Source organism: Poecilia latipinna, unplaced genomic scaffold (assembly GCF_001443285.1).
Source record: "Poecilia latipinna isolate Pla-1442-1.1 unplaced genomic scaffold, P_latipinna-1.0 Scaffold1150, whole genome shotgun sequence".
Lineage (NCBI taxonomy): Eukaryota > Metazoa > Chordata > Actinopteri > Cyprinodontiformes > Poeciliidae > Poecilia > Poecilia latipinna.
In genome coordinates this window covers 101,077-122,473 of record NW_015113766.1, presented here as the reverse complement: position 1 = coordinate 122,473, position 21,397 = coordinate 101,077, and the positions used below count along the sequence as shown (strand labels likewise).

The 21,397-nt window shown below is 42.2% G+C and overlaps 1 protein-coding gene and 1 long non-coding RNA gene across 3 annotated transcripts in view; both read left to right on the top strand.

Moving 5' to 3' along the window:
• snx29 (sorting nexin 29) overlaps positions 1-20,880 on the top strand; it is a 50,793-nt gene extending 29,913 nt beyond the window's left edge. The window contains exons 14-15 of one of the 2 annotated variants that reach the window (XM_015052972.1): positions 6,237-6,322; positions 20,723-20,880. In XM_015052972.1, coding sequence (XP_014908458.1) covers positions 6,237-6,322; positions 20,723-20,865 — 229 coding nt within the window. In that variant the 3' untranslated portion in view covers positions 20,866-20,880. Of the gene's footprint in view, positions 1-6,236; positions 6,323-7,874; positions 8,095-20,722 lie in introns of those variants that run through there. The other variant, XM_015052971.1, reaches the window with a different exon arrangement.
• On the top strand, positions 62-1,255 carry LOC106960059 (uncharacterized). The gene is made up of 2 exons (XR_001427488.1): positions 62-210; positions 886-1,255. It is a non-coding gene; the product is annotated as an uncharacterized LOC106960059 (long non-coding RNA).
• Positions 20,881-21,397: the final 517 nt, after the last annotated feature.

Here is a 21,397-nt window from a genome sequence, read left to right as displayed (position 1 = left end):
AGAGATCTTTTTTTTTTATATAAGCCACACCCACAACCTTCTGACCAATCACAGCTCGCCTCTCGGAGCTCAGTACCGGAGGGAATGGCGTAGCATGGTTTAGCTATAGCTTAGCTTCTTGTAATAGCAGTGTTTCAGAAGTTCTCCATTTTGCGAACTTTGAACTCGGTGAAGCTCGTGTCCAGCACAGTTTTCTTCCCGGGAATTCAGGTAAAAACCAAAAAGAGTCCAAATATTTTCTTCAACGAAGACGGAATCGCTTGTGGTTTCCTGTTTTTTGCGTTACTTTAGGCGCCTGCGTACGTTCCTGTACCGTCTCCATGGCGACGCCAAACCGTACGTAGTTACAAAATGAAGGATTTTTTAAAAATTTAACAAAAATAAATAAATGAATAAATAAAAAAAATGAATAAATAAAAATCATCCCTGCGACAGACTGGCGACCTGTCCAAGGTGACCCGCCTCTCGTCTGGAACATTAGCTGGAGAGGCACCAGCAACCCCCCCGACCCACTAAGGGACAAGGGTGACAGAAAATGGATGAAAAAAATAAATAAATTTTGGAGGGTTTTAAAATCAACTCTGAATTATAATCAATGAGAATCGCGATTCTTAAGTGCAGGGCGGCGCTACAGAGACGGTTTCTCCTCCAGACAGTTGCTGTGGAAAATCAGCTGCTCTGCTGGAAAACAAAAACAGAATATGTACTTTATTTAATTTCCTCTAAATTTATATGTTTCTGCTTTTCTGACGCTGTGAGCCTGAAACTGAAGTCCGATTCTTTGAGAACTAAAACTGAATTTGATGTTGCTTTTCATAGGATTAATTGCTAAATTGTTGGCTTTAGATTGGAATATCTTTGAGTTGAGGTCATTTATCTCTGCAGGTTTTGTAAGGAGAGCTGCCTGAAGGATTTGGTTTAACGTTGAGCCTGTGCAGGCGTTGATGTGCTGAGTCGAGCTGAAAGCTTCATCCAGTTGGTTTTCTCTCACCGACCTTGTCAGGATGGAAGGAAGCAGATAAAAATTATTTATTTTTTTCTTGCTTAAGCTTGATTTACAGCTCGGTGAACTGCTCTAACATTGCTGGAAGTTGCAGGAAATGAGATATATTTTATTTCATTTGGTTGCATCACTGTTGCTGCTGCTTGTGATGACAATCTGCACAACCAAGAACAATAATCCCCCCTGGATTTAGATTTCCATCTCATTTAGAGCTAAAAATGCAGCTTGAAAGTAAAATGAGGCGCTTCAACTTAAATTAGAACCAGAATATCCAGTTATTGATGTTTATTACAGTTTTATCAGTTTGCAGGAGGTTGATCTGCAGATTTGGAGAGGATTGAGCTGCAGAGATGCATCGTTGTGTTTCTGAGTCAACCGTTGCTTTGTACCTGCAACCTGGCGCTAAAGCTGCGGTTCTGACCGGGCCAGAAGTATTCAGACCCGATGCAGCCGCTGCTGCAGTTCTGGTGGTTCTGTAGGAATGTTTGTGATGATTAAAGCATCATCCACATTTCCTGGGAAACTCTGAGAATAAACCGATTTTTACTCCATCATCTCACTGACTGCAACGTTTAGTGGAGCCGCCAGCGATTGCTTTGGGAAATTTACTATTAAAGGCCAGTTATTATTGGAAACCATAATATGATTTATCAGCATCAGTTCATATTACTTTGTTTATAATTTACAAAACTGAAAAGAGACAAAGCTTTGAATTTCACAACACAAAAATAACCAGAGCAAGAAAACAAACTTCAGTCATGAGCAGAAAATCTCAGTAACCTTGAATTGTTACTATTATTATTATTATTATGATGATTATGATTATGAAAGGGTCCTTCAGAGGATCTGATTGTCCAGCTGCTGCACAGAAACTGTTTCTGATGACTAGAAGCCGGTTTCAGGTTTCGTTAAAATGATTGATCCTTTATTGACCCTGAAGGGAAACTAGATGTTTTTGTATCATTTAATTACAGAGTTACTGTAGATGATGACTGTGGGCAGGAAGGATCTCCTGTAGCAGTCTGTATTACAACGTATTTGAAGAAGCCTCTGACTGTTTCTCTACGTTTTATGAATTGGATGGTCATAGTTACTCATAATTTTATTAATTTTGTTTGTTTCTCCAGTTGTTCAGCTAAATACCGACGTATTTATTTTCCTCAACCAGCTCCACTTCTTCTCCCATGATGATCAGGTTTGACCTTTGACCCATTTTAGGGTCGGAAACAATTTATCATTCAAAAAACTATTTTTCTATTAAAACAATGTAGAGATTCTGATTAAATTATGACAGAGAAAAAGAGTTAGATCAGTTTGTATTTAAAATCAGTTTGTGGATAAAATTCTGTAATTTAAATGACCAGTGTTAGCTTAGCTGCCCAGCTTTTCCTTTAAATAAAAAACATAAAAATATTAAGAATACATAGCCAACATGCAGATTTAATCATATTTTCAAATGTATTGAAAATATGTAGTGGGGAAAAATAACAAAAACAACACATTTAATTGTAAACATTGAGTTTTTTTTATTTACCATTAATAACTGAAATTTATCATGACAACAAAAAACCTAAATTCTTCTAAGAAATTTTCTGGGTAAATGATAAAAATGATAATTGCCCAACTTCGGGTTGTTCAGGGACAGCAGAACCTAAACAAACTCGTTTCCTCTGATCTGTTTAACATTCAGAGCTGCACCCAATAAACTGAAATGGTGTTTAAATATTTATTTATTTGAGTTTTTTCTGGGCCGTTTGGCTGTAAATTGGCCTCTGGAGCGTCGTTCTGCCTCTACCGGCTGCTCACCTGAACAACGGCGGTTCAGCCAGTTTATTGCAAATGAAGACGACTTGTGAGCGCAGAGAATCCTGCAGAGATGCAGGGAAATAAAGACAAACGCAGTAATTACTGTGGCTACGCTAGCTGCTGCCTTCCTCCTGGGACCTTGTTCTCTGTAATATTTCCCGCCTTCAAACCTTTTGCTAACCTTTACACTCCGAGCTTTCAGACTAAACATTTATCTGCTGAACTCACACATCGCTTCCCGCTCTGCAGTTTCTGTATTTCTGCTTCTGAGGGACGAGTTTCCCTTCAGTTCCTGATCCGATCCTCACCGATTGGGTTGCAGATGCAGAAAGTTTGACCTGCAGATTGAAAAATCTGCAAAATGTGGCAAATCATTCCACTCGATTAATCGTCAGAATAGCCAATTAATCAATAACTAAAATAATCATTGCTTGCAGCCCTGCAGTGCAGACGTTGTGAAATCCCTGATTTTAAAGGTGAGCGATCCCGTTTTGTTTTTATTTTCTGTTTGCAAAAAAAAGCACAATGTGAAATCAAACCGCACCAAACAGATGAAATCAGTTTTTTGTCTGAACCAAAGTCGTTCCTGGTGTGAATTCACCCTGGAGAGCAGCGTCGGGGACCGCACTGGCAGATTATCATAACTATTTAAGGAATATTAAGGAATTATTGACTTAAAACAAGCTCCTTTCTGACAAGTTACTGATAAGTTAGTTTCGTCTCATTTCAAGTGGACTGAGATCCAGACCAGAATACTTGGTGATATTTTGTGTTTTGCAGTGCAGCTGTCTAGGAGAACCTCCTCAGATGTTCCTATAGAGTTGGATTTTTACGTTGGGATGTAAATAAAACTCCTGCCATCATGTCAGCTGTTTTCACCACAGATCAACTGAATCCACCGTGGATCAGGAATCAGCCCATAATTCCTGGGTTGTGATTGATATTCAGCGGAGAACTGAGGTTGACACAGTAAACCTAACGAGGTGAAAACATTTGGCTTGTTCGTCCCGGCTGCGGCTGTTTCTGTGCTGAATAATGGAGAAGCCCGGCCCATTACATCAGCTGAAAGCCTCTTTGTCGTATCAGAGCCATCAATAATTCAGTAAAATGTGTTAATTCGCCGCATCGTAACCTGAGAGAGCAACTGTATGTTCTGGATTGTTTGGTTCAGAGAAGCGTTTAGTTCTGAATAAACGATTCCCTGCTGAACAAACGGAGGAGTTCCTGGTTAAAGTAACGCTCCACTAGCAGCGTGTGTTCCTCCCTCTGGACCCAAAGCTTCCCGTCGCAGCAGAGACGATGCAGCAGCTTGAACCGAACCTCTGATGGTTCGGTTCAAGATTGGATGAAATCCTCTGGACAGATTTCATCCAATCATGACGCTGCAAATGGTCTTTATAACAGTTGCACTAAACATGTTTCATATTTAAAGGAAGACTCTTCTTCCAATTATTCCCAATCAGCTGATGTATTTATTTTTTATTCCTTGTGATCTTCCAGACCATTGTGCAGCAACATGTGGGGGAAGGGCATGTTTCTACTTTCAACTTCTTTAGAGTTGCATATGATTCACCATGGCAACCATTCAGCTGCTAAACGCCTGGGTGGACCTAGCCCCGCCTTCGAGGCGCAGCTCCTCCCCCACTCAGATCCTTCAGACTAGCCAGCAGCAATTAGCAAACAGCTGCTGAGCTCCTCATAGGAGCTGCTGCTCAGAGCGACGCTGGTAGAAATGTTAAAGGGTTACTAGAGGAGCCATGTTGGGATGACTTCCTGGAGGCGGAGCTTCAGGAAGAGCAGGAGCTTTTAAAGAGACAGAGGTCCAATTTCAAGACATTAAATCAGAAAGTCAAATTTATTTTAAGTCATATTTGATGTGTTTAACATTTTATAACTGATGTTATAAAGTATAACTGTGCCTGGAAAACATGCTACTGCCCCTTTAAGAAGATTCATCCCATCCAAATTAACCAACATGATGATGATATTACATAATCATTAAAATGAAAACCTTTGACTAGGCTCTTGAAGGTCACGTTTCCTTAAGGAGACATTTAATTAAACCTCCTGTGTTTGAGATGTAGCGCTCTCTGGTGGCGTTTGGTGTTTTGAGATTATTCTCTTCATTTTCTAGAAAAAAAAATGTATTTGGAATATACACCCATAAAACACTTAATACTATCCCTTTAAACAAACATGATTTACTGTAATATTTACTGTAAGGCTGATGAATGCTCCACTATTAGCAGATGATGGATGAATCATACTGGGACCCAAGCTGTGGTATTCAGTGGTTTACTGCATTACTACTGGAAAAACTAGACAAAACTATTTTCCTTTTGTTTTATTATGTAGCTCAACAATTTCCTGACATTTTCAGTCATTTTTGACATAAAGCTAAAGCATTTTATGGCAGCTGAAGGTAACAGTTACTGTAAAACACATAACACTGCCCCTTTAATGGAGTGATGATTGATTTTAAAGGTCCAGCAGCTAAAATTACCTGAACACTGGACCGGATCGGTAGAATCAGAGTGTGTGTGTGTGTGTGTGTGTGTGTGTGTGTGTGTGTGTGTGTTCTGGTGTCAGTAAAAACACACAGTAATGGTTTCCGGCCCGGGAAGCGCCTGGGCCGCCGCCGTTCTGATAACGGTTCTCTGAGAGCTCGTCATGCTGGACTCGCCGGCTTCCTGCCAGCCGCCGCTTCTCCTTTTGTTGGCGGTGAAAAGAGTTTGATAAGCAGGGCAGCCGAGTCCGGCCGCGCCGCGCCGGGGGGTGGAGCCAGACAGAGGCGGTTAAATTTAACCGGCGGCGCCACAAAGCCGCTCCGCCGCTGTGATTGATTCGATGGCGCTATGAGACGACCGCCGTCTCCGTGTCCTGCTCCCACATTTACATTTCACCTCAGATAATCAGGACTTCAGAGCCACCGGCCGTTTCCTGGGCTTCACCTGCTGCTGCTTGGAAAACATAAAACTCTGAACAACTTTCAGCACTTTATTTATTCCCAGCACAAAGAGACGCTTTTCCGCCTGTGGATTGTTCACCAAATATTCAACAAAGAAAGTTAAAAAAAATCAACATTCATCAAGCAGAACCTGATGAATAAAAGACATTTATCTCAGCAGAAACAGAACTTTTCTTTTCACCATGACAAAGTCAGCTGGACGGTAAATCTGGGGTGATTAACACCGGAGCTGGAAAACATTTTGAAAATCCAAAAAAAAAAAAAAAGAAATATGAAGTGTCTGTAAACAAAACTGTCCTTCAAAAACAGGGCTAGTTGCTGCTTCTACCGTAGAAATGAACTCGTTTGAACGGCTTTGTCTCAAACTGGAAACCTAATTCAGTCCGTTTGGGGAGAAGATGAGGGATTTTAAACGTTGCATTTTGTTTACAGCTTTCTGAGACTTTCCTGTTTCTTCAGGGAGAACGAAGTCCTGAAGGTCCAGCTGAAGAAGTATGTCGGCGCCGTTCAGATGCTCAAGAGAGAAGGGAGCCAAGGCAATGACGGTAAGACGCTTTCTACTCCTCCTTCCTCCATGTCTCCCCGACCAGAAATCAGATGTTTGGTCCGGTTCGCTTCCAGAAAATCCCACAGATAAACGCAGAATAAATGAACTTTCAACTCATCAGTTCAGTCACAGGATTTTCAATAATCCGTTTGTGAAACTACACTGTCAAAAAAGAATATTTAGTTTGAAGCTAAATATTTACCTCGGAGCAAAACATTTGGTTAAAATGTTAATTCACTTTCTGATAACCAGAAGTGGACTACCAAAGTAAAAGCCTGGTCTTCCAAACCTCTTCATTAACTCCTGCTTTAAATCGCTGAACATTTGACTAGCTCAGTGCTAACTAAGCTAACTATTTAGCTAGCTCAGTGCTAACTAAGCTAATTATTTGGCTAGCTCAGTGCTAACTAAGCTAACTATTTAGCTAGCTCAGCACTAAGCTAAGTATTTAGCTAGCTCAGTGCTAACTAAGCTAACTATTTAGCTAGCTCAGAGCTAACTAAGCTAACTATTTAGCTAGCTCAGTGCTAACTAAGCTAACTATTTGGCTAGCTCAGGGCTAACTAAGCTAATTATTTAGCTAGCTCAGTGCTAAGTAAGCCAACTATTTGGCTAGCTCAGCGCTAACTACTTAGCTATGTGAGGTAAATATTTAGTTTGGAGATGCATATTTACCTGTTCAGCTAAATATTTAGCTGTACAGGTAAATATGTAGCTAAATGACTCAAATCAAAATGTTTAGCTAGCTGATAGCTAATTACTTAGTTTTAAACATTTAGCTTACTAATTAATTATTTTTCTTGAGACTTTGACATTTAAAAATGAATAAATTACATGGTGAAAATGCGGCTGTTTTCGGCCAAACATCTGAAGTTATTTCTGCGCAGCAGTAATTCCTCAGCCTGACGGCCGTCGGCCTTGAAGTGCTGCTGAGATTCGACTTTGACTTTGTGTTTGCGTTGCCGGGGGACAGAAGCGCTGCTCCGTGTGAAGAGCAGTAAGATAAGCCGCTGCTTTTAAAGGGGGGAAATAAAACGAACACGGCAGATTACAACGGGACACATAATAGTTAATTGCATTTTGGGGGAGCGAAGGGAGAGCGGTTATCGCTGTCGCTTCAAGGGTTTATGTGTTTGTGAGCTGCTTTTTTGTCTGTTTTTGTGAAAGCGCAGTAATGAGCTCTGCAGACCTTTGTCATGTTAATGTGTTTTTTATGTCTATAAATCCTTCTATTATTGCACAGCAATATCAGCTGCCTACAAATTTCCAAAAGAAATATTGGCTTTGGTCACTTGTGTTGTTTTTCACCTGGTTAATGGAGTTTCTGTCGGAGGGAAACGGTTCAGCCTGGAAAACTTTGGAAATATTTTTATAAACATTAAAGAAACGGTTCTGGATTTTTGATTTGGTCTCTTCTGGTTTTTATTCAGGATCAGTCGGTTCTCTGAAGGGAACCAACCTTTCTGTCCAGCCCCAATAAAGTCCAGTAAAGATGTTTTCTTTGGGTTTAAATTATAGATATTTTGGTAAATTTTCTTCTCTACTGTCAGTCTGTGTTTCACACAGGAAGGTTATTGTTGGTGCACCACCTCCAGCCTCCATTTCCTGTGTAAATAGTCAGCTTCTCTGCAAAAATAGAAAAGAAAAAGTAAATCCTAATGTCAGCGTCCACATTTCTGATGAAGCTCCTGAATCTGGAAAAAGATGAACTCTGCTCCAAGAACCTGAAGAAAAGATTAAAAACTACAAATATATTTATTGTCCAGCTCATACGTAGTTTATTCAATAATTTAGCAGCAGAAATGGGTTTTAAATTGAAATGTTGCTCATTTTGTCAATAGGTTTTGATTAAAAAAGGCCTCATAATTGAAACGATTCTAACTTTTTAATCAGTTCCCACCAGTAATGAAATGAATTTTAATCCAATTAATCAATCAATCAAATTTTATTTAGCACATTTCAGCAGCAAGGCATTTCAAAGTGCTTTACATAATTACAATAAAAACATCCAGGCATCTTTATATTAAAAAACTCAGTTAAAAAACACAAAATCTTTTTTTGTGTCTAGTTTCTGGTGCAACTACCTCAGTTCAACTTTAAAAGGAAAAAAATGAACTTACAGGGAAGTTTTCAGCAAGATGAAGGATTTTAAGTTATCAATCCTCTAATATTGATGGAAAATATTCTCACTATAACAAGACATGTTTTCATGTTATAAGTTAATCAGTTAAGTTTAATGTTTTCTATCAATATTAAGGAATTATGGGCATAAAACAAACAAAGTAACTTGTAAGTTAGTTTTGTTGTATTTCTGGTGAACTAAGATAATTACACTAAAAACTAAACAGAAATGCTCCGTAGTGTTTAAATGTTTCTGCAGTCCAGAACCAGAACCTCCTGTGTGTCCCATTGGACCCGGGTCGGTTTGGTGAGGATCAGGAGCGATCGGACTGGCACCAGTAAAAATCAGGAAACCAGTGGGACCTGTGTGGATCTGTGGGTTGTTCTGGTTTTCCTCTGTCGTAACGTCTCTCAGCTCCTCAGCGGCGTCTCAGTGATTCCTGCCTCCGTCTTCTCCTGCTAATGATGGGCCTCTGTCCATCGTGCTTTGATGCTGACTGCCACGCTGACTGTGTGTGTGTGTGTGTGTGTGTGTGTGTGTGTGTGTGAGCAGACATCATGCAGAGCGATGTTTTCCTCTGTGCTGCCCTGCGATCGGAGCGCTGGAGCGATCGCATCTGCAGCGCCGTCAGAACCGCTCAGACGGCTCTCTGCTCCCTTCGCTCCCAGAACGGACATAATTACTGTTTCTGTGTGAGAGGAAGTCTCTGCGTCTCTCTGCTCTTAAAGCAGCTGGTTTGTTGATTGTAATTGATATTCCTGTTTGACCGTCTGCGTGTGAGCTTCACGCGTCGAGATTTCATGACGTCTTCATTCGCTGCTCTGTGACTTCAAGCATTTTTATTTTGGCACAATGTTTAGAAAATCAATCAGGTTTATTTTTGTGGCTCATTTGAGAAACTGAGTTCTTTACATCGTAAACACACTAAACTATAGAAACAGCAAACAGAAAAACCAGGAAACGTCGTATTTTCATCAGAATGTTGATCAAAGTTTCATTAATGGTTCAAAATCGGCTGTAATCGGGATTTTAGTCTGGATTTTCAGGAGCTCAGAGTTTCGGCTGTTTTTCAGTTTGCTGGAAGTTTGTTCCAGATCTGTGGTGCATAGAAGCTGAAAGCTGCTTACCCATGTTTGGTTCTGGTTCTGGATGCAGAGCAGAACCAGAACTAACAGGTCGATCCAGCAGCAGATCTTTAATCCGTTCAGTGATTTATAAATGAGCAGCAGTTTAAAGTCTCTGAGAGAAGGAATGTAGAACCGGGTGGTTTTAGTCAGACCAGCAGCAGCAGCATTCTGGATCAGCTGCAGCTGAAATTCTCTGCTGTGTTCGGAGATGAGAGCTGCTGCTGCGTGGAAACATGGCTTCCCTGTTGCTAATGCCCTCCAAAGGAAAGCTGTTTGTCTCCACGGTGATGGTGTTTCAAAGCCGCGGCACCGTAACTGCATGGTGGCGTGTCACCGCGGCGGCGTCCGATGGCGGCTCCTCTGGGAGTCGCTTCCTAACAGGAAACACCAGATCTCGGCAGATTGCTCTGCTCAGAATCGGCTGCAGCGCTCCAGATGAGACGGAGCAAAATGGACCTAGCCCCGCCTCCAGCCGCAGCTCCTCCCCCACTCTGCTCCTCCAGACTAGCCAGCAGCAATTAGCAACCAGCTGAGCTCATCATAGGAGCTGCTGCTCAGAGCAGCGCTGGTAAAAACGTTAAAGGGTTAAAGAGGAGCCATGTTGGGACGACTTCCTGGAGGCGGAGCTTCAGGAAGGGGAGGAGCTTTTAAATCAGGTCATATTTAATATTTTTAGTATGTTTATAACAACTGAAGGCAACATAGTTACTTGATTATGCCATAAAATGGAACTATGTGCCTAGAAAACACAGAACAGTGTTAAAGTTGTTGTTTTGTTTTGGTTGTTTTATGAGACTCTGCATGGAAATTAGCATTTTTCTTAATCTGTCATATTTATGGCAATGTATTTTCGTAAATGTCTTTTTATTGAATAGAAGCTCGACAGGAATTAGGGCAGTGAATGACCCGGGAATCAAACCTTGGACCGCGTTAGCCTCTGAATGTGCTGCACTAGAGGCATAAATTAAATTAAGATAAAATAAAACTGCAGTTTGAAACGTTTAGTTTTCCTTCTGCGCCTCAGACTGAGCTGCTGTCGGTCTGTCACATGAAATAAAGACATTAAAGTTTCATAGTAGGAAAGTTGACGGCCTCTGAAGGCGCTAACTGTGTTTGGCCCATAAACAGCCTCCGCCCCCCGCGCGCGCCCGCCCTGTGGACAGAGTCGTATTCATCAGCAGTAAGGAGATGGATTACACGGCCATTTAAAAGCCAATAAGCTGGCTCTGTGCTGCCTCTGGCCTAATGAGTGGATGAGAGGCATTTGTCACCGCCGCCGCCCCAACAGGCCTGTAGCTTATTCATTACACACTCGGCTCTGCGGTTATTGCCGCGCTGCGCGCTCCGCCTCGCCCTCGGTCCGAACGGCGCCGGCGGCTGTCAGCTGTTCCTCAGCGCCGCTCTGCTGTAACGGGTCAACATGGAGGAGGAACTCATCAGCGGGTTGGGAGGTTAATATGAAGCTAATGTGTGCAGGCATGTTGGCGGTTTCTGGATAAATCTGCAGACACGCACATTTAAACGACATGCTGCACCTGGTGGCGATGCTCAGGCCCCCTAGAGGCGGCGTGGGGGAGCTGCAGCCGGCCTAAATTAAAAATGAGCGAAGCCGTTGTGACGGTCCGAAGTTATTTACATCCCAGAAAGTAACGAGTCCCGGTCGATGTGCACTGCAAAAACACAAAGCCTCACCAAGTACCTGGCCTAGACTCTTCTGTAACTTAAGTAGCTTTTCAGCAAGACAGAGAAGCTTCTTTTACGTGAATTATTCCGTAATATTGATGGAAAAAGTCAGATTATTTCACATTTTTCCGTGTTGCAAATAAAATAATCTGCCCGAGGAACTGGTAATCTTTCATCAATATTAATGAATTATTGACTTAAGCGGCTCCTGTTTCTTGCTGAAACTTTGCTTGTAAGTTTCTTTTGTCTTAATTGAGATTGAGATATTTGCTCTATAAATTAGTTTTTACAGCCTGAATGACGGCAGGAATCAGAAAACGAGGAGCATCGTTTGGCCGTTCAGGTCGGACTCCAACAGAACCGACATCTTTACTGAGCGAAAGTGTGTGTGTGTGTGTGTGTGTGTGTGTGTGTGGCATACAGCAATTAATTCCTCAGATTCTGTTTACTCACCTGGCAGCAGAGAGGCGACATCACCTATTGTTTGCTACAGGTGGGAGCAGGTGGTCGCTGTGTGTGTGTTTCTGAACAGTGCGTCCAGGTGGGCGCCGCGGGGCTGTGACGGAGCTCATCACCTGGACGGGCCGGTGTTAATGAACATTTTAATGGCTCCGTTCGGCTCCAGAACCTGCTGGGAGCCGCGGCGTTTTCACCACATGAAGCTGGAAAACAACACAGAAATTTTAACTTTTTATTCACCGCATTTAAAATCCAACATTTAAAATCCAACATTTAAAATCCAACATTTAAAATCCAACATTTAAAATCCAACATTTAAAATCCAACATTTAAAATCCAACATAAATGAGATTTCTGTCCAGTTCTTGAAAAGCTGAACTTCTAAACACATTTTTGATCTTTTCATCTTACACATTAGTTTTGTTTCATAATCTGTTAAATAAAAAGAAAAAAGATGTTCCCTGTGTTCATGAAAATATATTTTTTTCTTCATATGAGAGGCCGATAGATTCTGTAAAAAAATTTCTAAGCAGGATTATTATCACCTGTATTAAAATCAGGATCATTTAAAGAGACAAATTTTCTGTTCTGCTGGAAAATAACAGAAACACAGATATTAAATAAAAGAAACAAGATATAATTTTTTTTGTAAATATGCAATATAAATATATACATATATGTATTTTTTTTGTTTAAAATATATAAAAGAATATATATACATATATTTATATATGTATATATATTTCCAAATCTAGACTGTTACATAAAAAATGATCAAATACAGTCAGTGACATACTGGATTTAAGTAATCTCTGGGACACAAAATAGTTCATTTAAAATAAATTATCAATAAAATATGTAAAATGAAAAAATGTAATATTAAACTACTTGGATAATGTTCAAAGTGGAAAAATAATATAAAAATGATGAGTTTCTAATCACATTAATGTGATTTAAAATATAAACAGTTTTTATATAAAGCAGCTGGTAGTTTTCTCCAGAATTTCTTCTGTTTGGACTTTTGGGTTAATGGCAGCAGAGCAGGAGAAACAGGAAGTGATGTCATCCTGAAATCTGCTGCAGCGTCGGCTGGTTTCCATCCGAACAGCAGAACCTCCCGAAGGCTCTGAGCCGAGCCGGGACTGACTGCAGGCGGAGCGGGAAGGATGGATGGATGGAGGGATGGATGAAAAGAGGGATGGATGGATGGATGGATGGATGGATGGATGGATGAAAGGAGGGATGGAGGAGGCTGGAAGCCTCCAGGTGTTTCCTCTGCAGCTCTTTTCGTCTCGGGTTGTTTCTGGATTCCTGTGCCTGCAGGCCGACCGTGTGCTCTGCTGCTCTCAGATTTAAGGTTATTAATATTTGAGTTTCAGTCAATATTATAAAAAAATCATCTTAAAACCACATAAACCTCTGATGGAGTTGATGCAGATCCTATCTGGACCCGGCTGGTTCCGGTTCCTGCAGGACTTTACGGCCCGCTCTCTCCTCTGGTTCAGGACGGTCGAGGTTTTCAGGTCTTTCCTTTGACGACGTGATGAAGTGGTGAGCCACAAACGTCCAGCTGGCTCTTTAAAGTGCAGAATTTGTCTGTAAATTCGCTTTATTTATTTCAACAAATAAATTAAGTCAAATTTAAATTTGTCTGTTTAATTTAAAGCTGCAGTAACTTTTCTAAATGTTTTCTAGCATATTTGTTAAATGTTTGACGGTTTATGAGACGGATAATCGAGCTCCTCTGCTTTCTGTCGGTGCCAACTAGAAACAACCAATCTGAGCCAGGAGGCGGGGCTTAGCGCTGTCAGTCACCGCTCCCCCTTTTCTCTGCTACGTTGCAGCTAGCATAGCCTGTCATGAATGCTAAGGATAGTTAGCATAGCCACCGATCACAGCAGATAAGCAGTTTTCCTGTAATAAGTTGTTCCTCTGCCATTAGTACATTTAGCAGCGAGTACATGAGTTGATTGACAGCACGAAGCCCCGCCTCCTAGTTCTGATTGGTTGCTTTTGGTCGTTAGCCGTTCATTCTTCAGGTGGGAGATGGAGCAGATAGATATTTTCGCAGATTTTCTGTCACAACATGGAGACAGATTTAATAAATACTTAAAAACGTTTTTCTTTATGAAAGTTAAAAACAGCGGTTTAACGCCTGACGCCTCTCAGAATCCACGCCGAGGATCTTACAGGCTTCGTGTGAAATTTAGGGAGGTGTTTATTAAAACCAGCTGATTAGTTTCCTGCCACAGCGACACACTGAGCTGATAATGAAACGGTTTGGAGCATCTGCTGATCCGCTCCGCTGCAGCACAAAATGTGAAACAAACGCGACCGAGGAGCCGCAGCACCCAGAGATTATCCTCAGAGCAACAGAGTATTTGGTAAAAAAGTTCTGAGTAACTGATCAAATTATCAATCATTTAATATTTAAAAATTACAGACGGAGCATAAAATTAAGTGGAAATTTTGGCATTTTAAAGAGCAAAATGACAGTAATTTATACAAACAGCGAAAATCAGTTTCCTTCAATAACAAACTAACACAACTAACAGTGTGTGCCTGGCGACTGAGTAACTGTTAACTAGTTCCTACCCAGCTCTGCACTGCGGCTGAGTTTATTACAGAGCAAGGAAACTGAAATGACATTAAATATATTCAGCGTTTTGCTGACGGCGTTTGTGTTTATCTGGGAAATTTAGATTTCAAACATTAGAGCGTCGCTGAAAAGTATGAAAAATACGATAAAAACTCAAAGTACGAGTCGATTAACATTAGAAATCCATTTATTTAAGCCCTGATTTCTCACAAAATGTTTGTTTTGTTGTGAGAACCTAAAATGAAAATGCAGTGTTGGAGTTGGCTGACAAGTAAAACCTGAACATTAAAAAAAAAGACAAATAAAAGTAAAACCTGGATCCAGAGGGGAGGAACTCATCACAGAGAGAGAAACGAGGAATTAACAGGAGGATCTGACAACGAACCAAAGGAACGATGAGTATTTATCCTGAGGAGGGCGATTGGTGGCAGCGTTGGTGACCCTCTGGTTAGCACGTTTATTTCTACTGTAAAATATTCAGCTGTTTTCAGTTGTATAGACCTGAAACTGAACATGGAAAGAAGATAAAATACTTTAAATTCACATGTTGTATCTCTATAAACCTGGTTTTATGTTTTAAAAAAGATGATTTCAGGTGTTTGTTTCAAAAACTGAGGCGCTGTTTGGATAGTTGGAGAAATAAATCCTACATTTCAAGCTGATGGTCTGTTTTTGTCCCGTCCAGAGCCGTTTCCCTGGTAAACATTGATGTTTGATTACTGGCTCTGCAAAGGTCAGCAGCACAGTGCCCTGGCGGGTCCGAGCGGCCCGACCCAGAAGGAGCCCAGATGTGAACCTGCTGCTGCAGTTTCAGGAAGCGCCGCGTTGTGCAGAACAGTTTCTCTCAGCATCTGCTCTGACTGATGCGTCTCGCCTTGATTAGGAGCTTTATTTTCCTTTCTGGGCCACTGCTGGGATTTGGATATGAATATTTAGAGGCTTACTCAGATAACTATCCACGCTTGTTTGGAGGCTTTTCATTGGAAACCCAGCGGGGTCTTTGAGTCGCAGAGAGAGAGCCACCAGCAAACCTGCAAATCTCTATCTGCTCACACCCAGCCGAGCCGCGCGCGGGTGTGTGTGTGTGTGTGTGTGTGTGTGTGTGTGTGTGTGTGTGTGTGTGCGTGTGTCTGTGTGTGTGTGTGCGTGTGTGTGCGTGTGCGGGTGTGTGTGTGTGTGTCTGTGTGTGTGTGTCTGTGTGTGTGTCTGTGTGTGTGTCTGTGTGTCTGTGTGTGTGTCTGTGTGTGTGTGTGTCTGTGTGTCTGTGTGTGTGTGTGTGTGTGTGTGTGTGTGTGTGTGTCTGTGTGTGTGTGTGTGTGTCTGGGTGTGTGGGTGTGTGTCTGTGTGTGTGTGTGTGTGCGTGTGTGTGTGTGTGTGTGTCTGTGTGTGTGTGTGTTGGTTATGTGCTGAGGTAAGAGTAGCTCTCCGAACACCGTAATCCTCCTTGTATGCTAAAGAGCAGCTTGTGCCTCGGTGGAAGGCCTGCAGGTTTAAAGGTGAGAAGGAGAATCTGTTGAGATGTGGATGTTACAGTTTAAAAGTCCAGAGCGCAGCAGGAGCAGAGCAGCAGCGTCCTGCTAATGAGCCCACATGGTAACTGGAGTTTCTGGACGATGCATCGACCTGGACATTATCACGATAACCAATAATGTTGTTTTGAGACCATTTTCCAGTAACATGATGGTAATAATGGTATCATAATGTAAAAACACATAAACCTTAAATTCGAATGAACATTTTAAATATCCAAAGTAAATAAACAAAGCAGTGATGAAACGAGTCATGAAGTCTCTGCTGGCTGAGACCAAAAGACCAGACTGAAGATTTTTATCATCCAGTTTTGGTAGAAAGAGAAAAACAATAAATCATGTAAGTGGAAGTTATCGAGCTGGTTTTAATGTGATTATCTGATTTATTGCTTATTGCGTCAGGCCTGTGTGTGATTTATCTTCTTTCTACCAGAAACTGGATGATAAAGTCTTCAGTGTTTTGGTCTCAGCTGAACCGAATCCGTTTCTATGTCAGCGTTTTTCTTTCTGACCCATTTGCTCATTTCTGTCACATTTTGGTTATTATCCTCATTCTTTAGGCCAGTCCATGTTTCCTCTTTGCCTCCTTTTTAAATCTACTTTGAATCTGAGTAAATGTTTTATTACTCGGATCTGGGTCGTCCATTTTCTCTGCTGCGATCATCTAAACGTTTAATCAAGCGGATTTCTGCATCTGGTTTCAGTCTTACACACAGAATCTGACGTTTCAGTCGCGTCTTTCTGCTGCAGCATCAGAGGCGTATGAACGTGACGGAGGAGGAGATGATCGCAGCGGAGCCTCTTACTCTGCTCCACCGGCTGCTTCATCTGTTGGACAAACGCTGCAGCAGCAGATAAGCCGGGTCTCTGAGGGCCCGCTCGTGATTCCTCCTCATTCCTGCTGCTTCCTGTGGGAGCAGACGAGGCTCCGAGCGCCACGCCGCCGTCCAGCATACTGATGACGCCGCGTTGCAGCGGCTTGTTATCAGTTACAGTCAGAGCATGAATCACCAGAAACCAGGCGATTTACATGCACCTGCCTGCATCACCAGGACGAAGCGCGAGTCCTGATCATCACCACCGTAATGAGCAGGTTTACAGACGATGGACTCATAATTCCTGCTTTTGGCTGGAAAATGAAGGAAACATGTTCAGCCCCTAACGCTCCTCATCACTTCTGATTTTTAACTGCAGAGGAATAATATGACCGGCTGTGTTCGATTTAGATTTCTCTTATTAATTACATGGGTTCCAAAGGAGGCTAACATTTTACTGTAATTTATTTAAAATCCTGAGTTTGAACTTTTTTCCTGGTTTCTGGTGCAGCTGGTGACGCACAAACCAAACACTTTAAATCTGAATGTGTAGAAAAGCAGTTTGCTCTGATCTGAACCACCTAAAATACAGATTAAAAACAATTTACATTCTTTTAGAGAAAATGTTGCTTATTATGTCAATTTATGTTTTTGATTAAAATACGATCAAGTCCCACCACTGAAAAGTCGCCGTTAAAAACAGACATGCGCTTCAGGTCAAAGGTCACCATGAATCATGAATGTTTAGAAACTGCAGCTCAGATTCATCCTGGATTAAAATCAGAAGCAGGAGATTAAATGATGTCTTTCAGAGAATCCACTTTTTCTTTTTTTAGTTTCTCTGAATTTTGCAGCGCTGCCAACAACAGAAATAAATAAAGTGTTTTCCTGCGAAGATCTTTTGTATTTTGGATGAAAAGTGTTTTTCTTTGCAGCTCAGCGGGATTGAAATGTTGCGGGGAGAGTCTGCCTTCGCTCCCGTTTCCTCCATGTCTGGCCTTCCTGTCCCCTGAAGTGCTGCTCGTCCCGATCTGCTGTTTCTAAATGAATAATCCAAACACAGGGACGTTTGATTGGCCGATACGGCGGCTGCTGGGACTGATCTGTAGCAATGAAGACTGACAACAATGGAGGAAGAAGTACTGCTCAGTTTTACGGTTTTTTCATCCTCCGCTGTGTGAAAAGCTTCTGAACTTCATCGTGTAAAATGAATACGGAGAAGAAGCTGCTGACTGTTTCCTGAAGGTTCAGCGTCTAACGATGACCTGGTGTTTGTTTAACATGGGTCAGTCAGGTGACCTGATAATGTCCTGCTAGCAGCTAGCGGCTACCCGCTAGCTGCAGGACTCCTCCGCTGGCAGCTGGAGCGATTTGCAGCTCGATGCAGACCTTTGGCTCTGGGCGGTTCTGGTGGTTCTGAGCGGATCAGATGTTTGGGTCAGGCAGGTTCTGGTGGTGAGGAGCAGGTGGCACTGATTAAACTTGGGCTCCAGTGATTAGCTCGTCTGGAGCAGAGGGTGGCTCTCATCTCCTCCTAATTGACCCTGATGTTGATTAAATAACATATGCAGGAAGTTGTTGAACTCCTAGAGTTGCTTGTTCCTGCTGTTGCTGCATGATTGGATTCAGAATGTGTTGCATTAGCATCCGACGCCATTAGCATCCGACGCCATTAGCATCCGGCGCCATTAGCATCCGACTGGATCACATTAAGTCAAATTAACTCCACAAACTTCAGAAGGTTTAAACAAACAACGCAGAGTTTTGTTTGGAAGGGGGAAGGAAGATGAACTGAACTTTCCGATCTTTGCTCCTATTGGACAGAATTGACCAGGGGGCGGGACAAAGCACAGACCCAGGAAGTAAACAAACCTGGAGATCCCGCCTGCTGCATTTCTGCTGAACTTAAACTGGAATAGAAGTTTAAATGTCCTGATCGGCTCGTCTGATGCTGGTTTTCATTGTCGGATCGGTGTTGGAAAATTCTGCCGGTTCTGACCCACAACCTGCTGGCAGCTTCAGTCCAATCAGAACCTGTAGCAGCGTTAGCAACACTGTAGGCTTATCGTTACCATGACGCCTGGCTACGGTGGCTCATGAGGTCCAAAGAGACGTTTGTTTCCTGTAGTTGGTTCAGATCGAAACCGGTCTGGATTCACACCAGAACCAGACCGGGAAGTGGTTCTGGTCTGGTTGTTTGGACCACACCAGAGTTTTCACACATGAAGGAGCGGTCCAGATCAACGACCAGTTCTGGTCCGGACTCATCCGGCCGGATGAGTCCGGTTTGAATCCAGCGTGAAATGTCAGATTAATAATCTCCAGATTAAATCCAGATTCCTCGTTGTCTCAGATGATCTAAACTTCATCAGCAGATAAAATATTCCTTTAATATTTAGTTATAGTTTAATCTTGTTTAAGTTTGTTGATTTAATCAAAGCTTTTTTACCTTCATGTGAAACAGAAATCCGTTTCTGCTCGGTTCTGAACGGACCGCTCCTCAATGCCAGTGAGTTTTACCCGTAGATGGCAGTGTGTCCATGGCTCTGCAGCTTGTGTGTGTGTGTGTGTGTGTGTGTGTGTGTGTGTGTGTGTGTGCGCGTGCGTGCGCGCCAGCCGGTCATGATGTGAGGAGAGGCAGAGCGGCACTGACAGCGCTCTGTAATGTGGATTTACTGTAATGGCCTACAAGGAAATGAGATGTAGACGTTAAATAGTTTGGAAAGACATCTTGCTCCGCTCTGCTGCGGTTCGGCCCGGCACCACTCAGATCAGCAGAAGCTAACGTCCAATCCGCTCCTTCATCAGGATGTGGGGCGAGGCGGCCGCTGCTAACGAGCTCCATCCTGTCACCTGGTTCCCATCCCACCTCCTCTCTTCTGTCTTTAAGCCGGCGCTGCAGCGGCCCGCCTCCCCGTTTCTCCCCTAGGCTCCAGAGGAGCGGCGCTCTGTCCTCCTGCTCATCCATAATGGAGGAGGACCAAGAGGAGGCAGAGCGCCGTTTTAGGGTTTAATAGAGAGATATCTGTCTGGTGTCGACTCCCCGTCACTGTGCGACAGCAACACATGGAGCAGCAGGGTGTCCAACCTTACTGAAACAGAGATTATTCAAAAAATAAAACACTTTTAGAAAATAAAATCACTGAAAGGTTGAGAATATTTTACCTGCTCAACCACAAACTGAGCATAAAATATTTTAATTAATAGTCAGACTGTTTTTGCAGAATATAAATGTTTAAATCTTTGTAGATCTAAAACCTCAAAAGGCTTTTGCATGTTTTATTTATTGAGACAAAAGGATAAAAACATGATTTAGATTTCTGTATTAGAAAACACGAGCTGCATTTAGCCAAGAGTTAAAGAGGAAAATTCACATTTCCATGTCTTTCTTCTTCCATTTGGGTCTCAACGTCTGCTACACACAAACTAAACGCTTAAAAACACCCAGTCGTTTTTTGACAATAAGGTCATGTTCTTTGGTTTCTGAAAAATTAGTACTTTAAAAAATCTTCTGAGTGTTGCTGCACCGTTACCTAGCAACCCCTGCAGAGTTCCGCTCCGTCACCTAGCAACCCCTGCAGAGTTCCGCTCCGTCACCTAGCAACCCCTGCAGAGTTCCGCTCCGTCACCTAGCAACCCCAGTGAAGCCCAACCCCGTTACCTTAATGTGATGGATGGAGAAACGTGTTTCTCTAACATTTTCTCCAGCTGAAAATCTGAGAAGTGTGGCTTGCAGTTTCGTTCAACCCTCTGAATATAATCCAGTCTGGGTTTAAATGAAGCCTTACTGAGTGTGATTTAACACACGCTGTCCAGAAGATGTTCTGGGCCAAACTTTATGGTTGTAGTTTGCCATCATGTTCCACGTTTGTATAAAATCCAAATAAAATACATCAAAACAAATTTAAATTTGTTGTAAATTCCAACCAAAAGACAGAAACCTTGTTAAATGCAGCGAGCTGCAGTCTGATCGTGTCGCATTTTCTGCTCTGGTTCGTTTCTGGCCGCCTCTCCAGCTGCTGCTGAATGTTAATGTTTGGGATTCCCTGCTTTCTCATACAGAGGCAGAAAACTTTCCAGTGTTTGGTGCCTGAATAAAACATCAGCTGCAGAGAGCCGTACTGTACGCTGGCAGGTCACCCAGCCGGCGCCGCAGCCGCTGCTGACATCACCAATCAGCGCAACCCCAATAAAAGCTGCGTCATAATCTTTATTCTAACAATTAATTGGATAAAAATTGGCACATTCTTTAGTTTTATTTACTGAAGGACTTCTTCCCTTTTTATACAACAATAGAGATACATTAGAAGATACAAATAAATAAATAAATAATTTCCATTTTTAAATAAGAAAATTATAATTTTCTTTCCTGAAATTAAACATTCCTTTAGTGCAGAGGTTCCCAAACTGTGGGGCGCGCCCCCTAGGGGGAGCGCCATGTCATTGCAGGGGGGGCGCGGGAAGCCGTCTGGATGAAAAAAACAAAAACAAAACATGAACACTATGCGCTGGGTTTTTACCTTAGAATGGCCAACTCTCTGTTATTCCTAAGTCAATTTGATACAGTAGAGGCTTCCACACTTCCCATATCTGTGTCCTCTGTCACTTTTAGTTTGGGAACCACTGCTGTAGTGAACGTTTGATATTTTACCAAAGGATGCTTCTCCAGCTAAAAGATTTTTCTACCACTAATGTGAAAAGTTCAAATTTGATTTCACATTAATACAGTCTAGGTGATT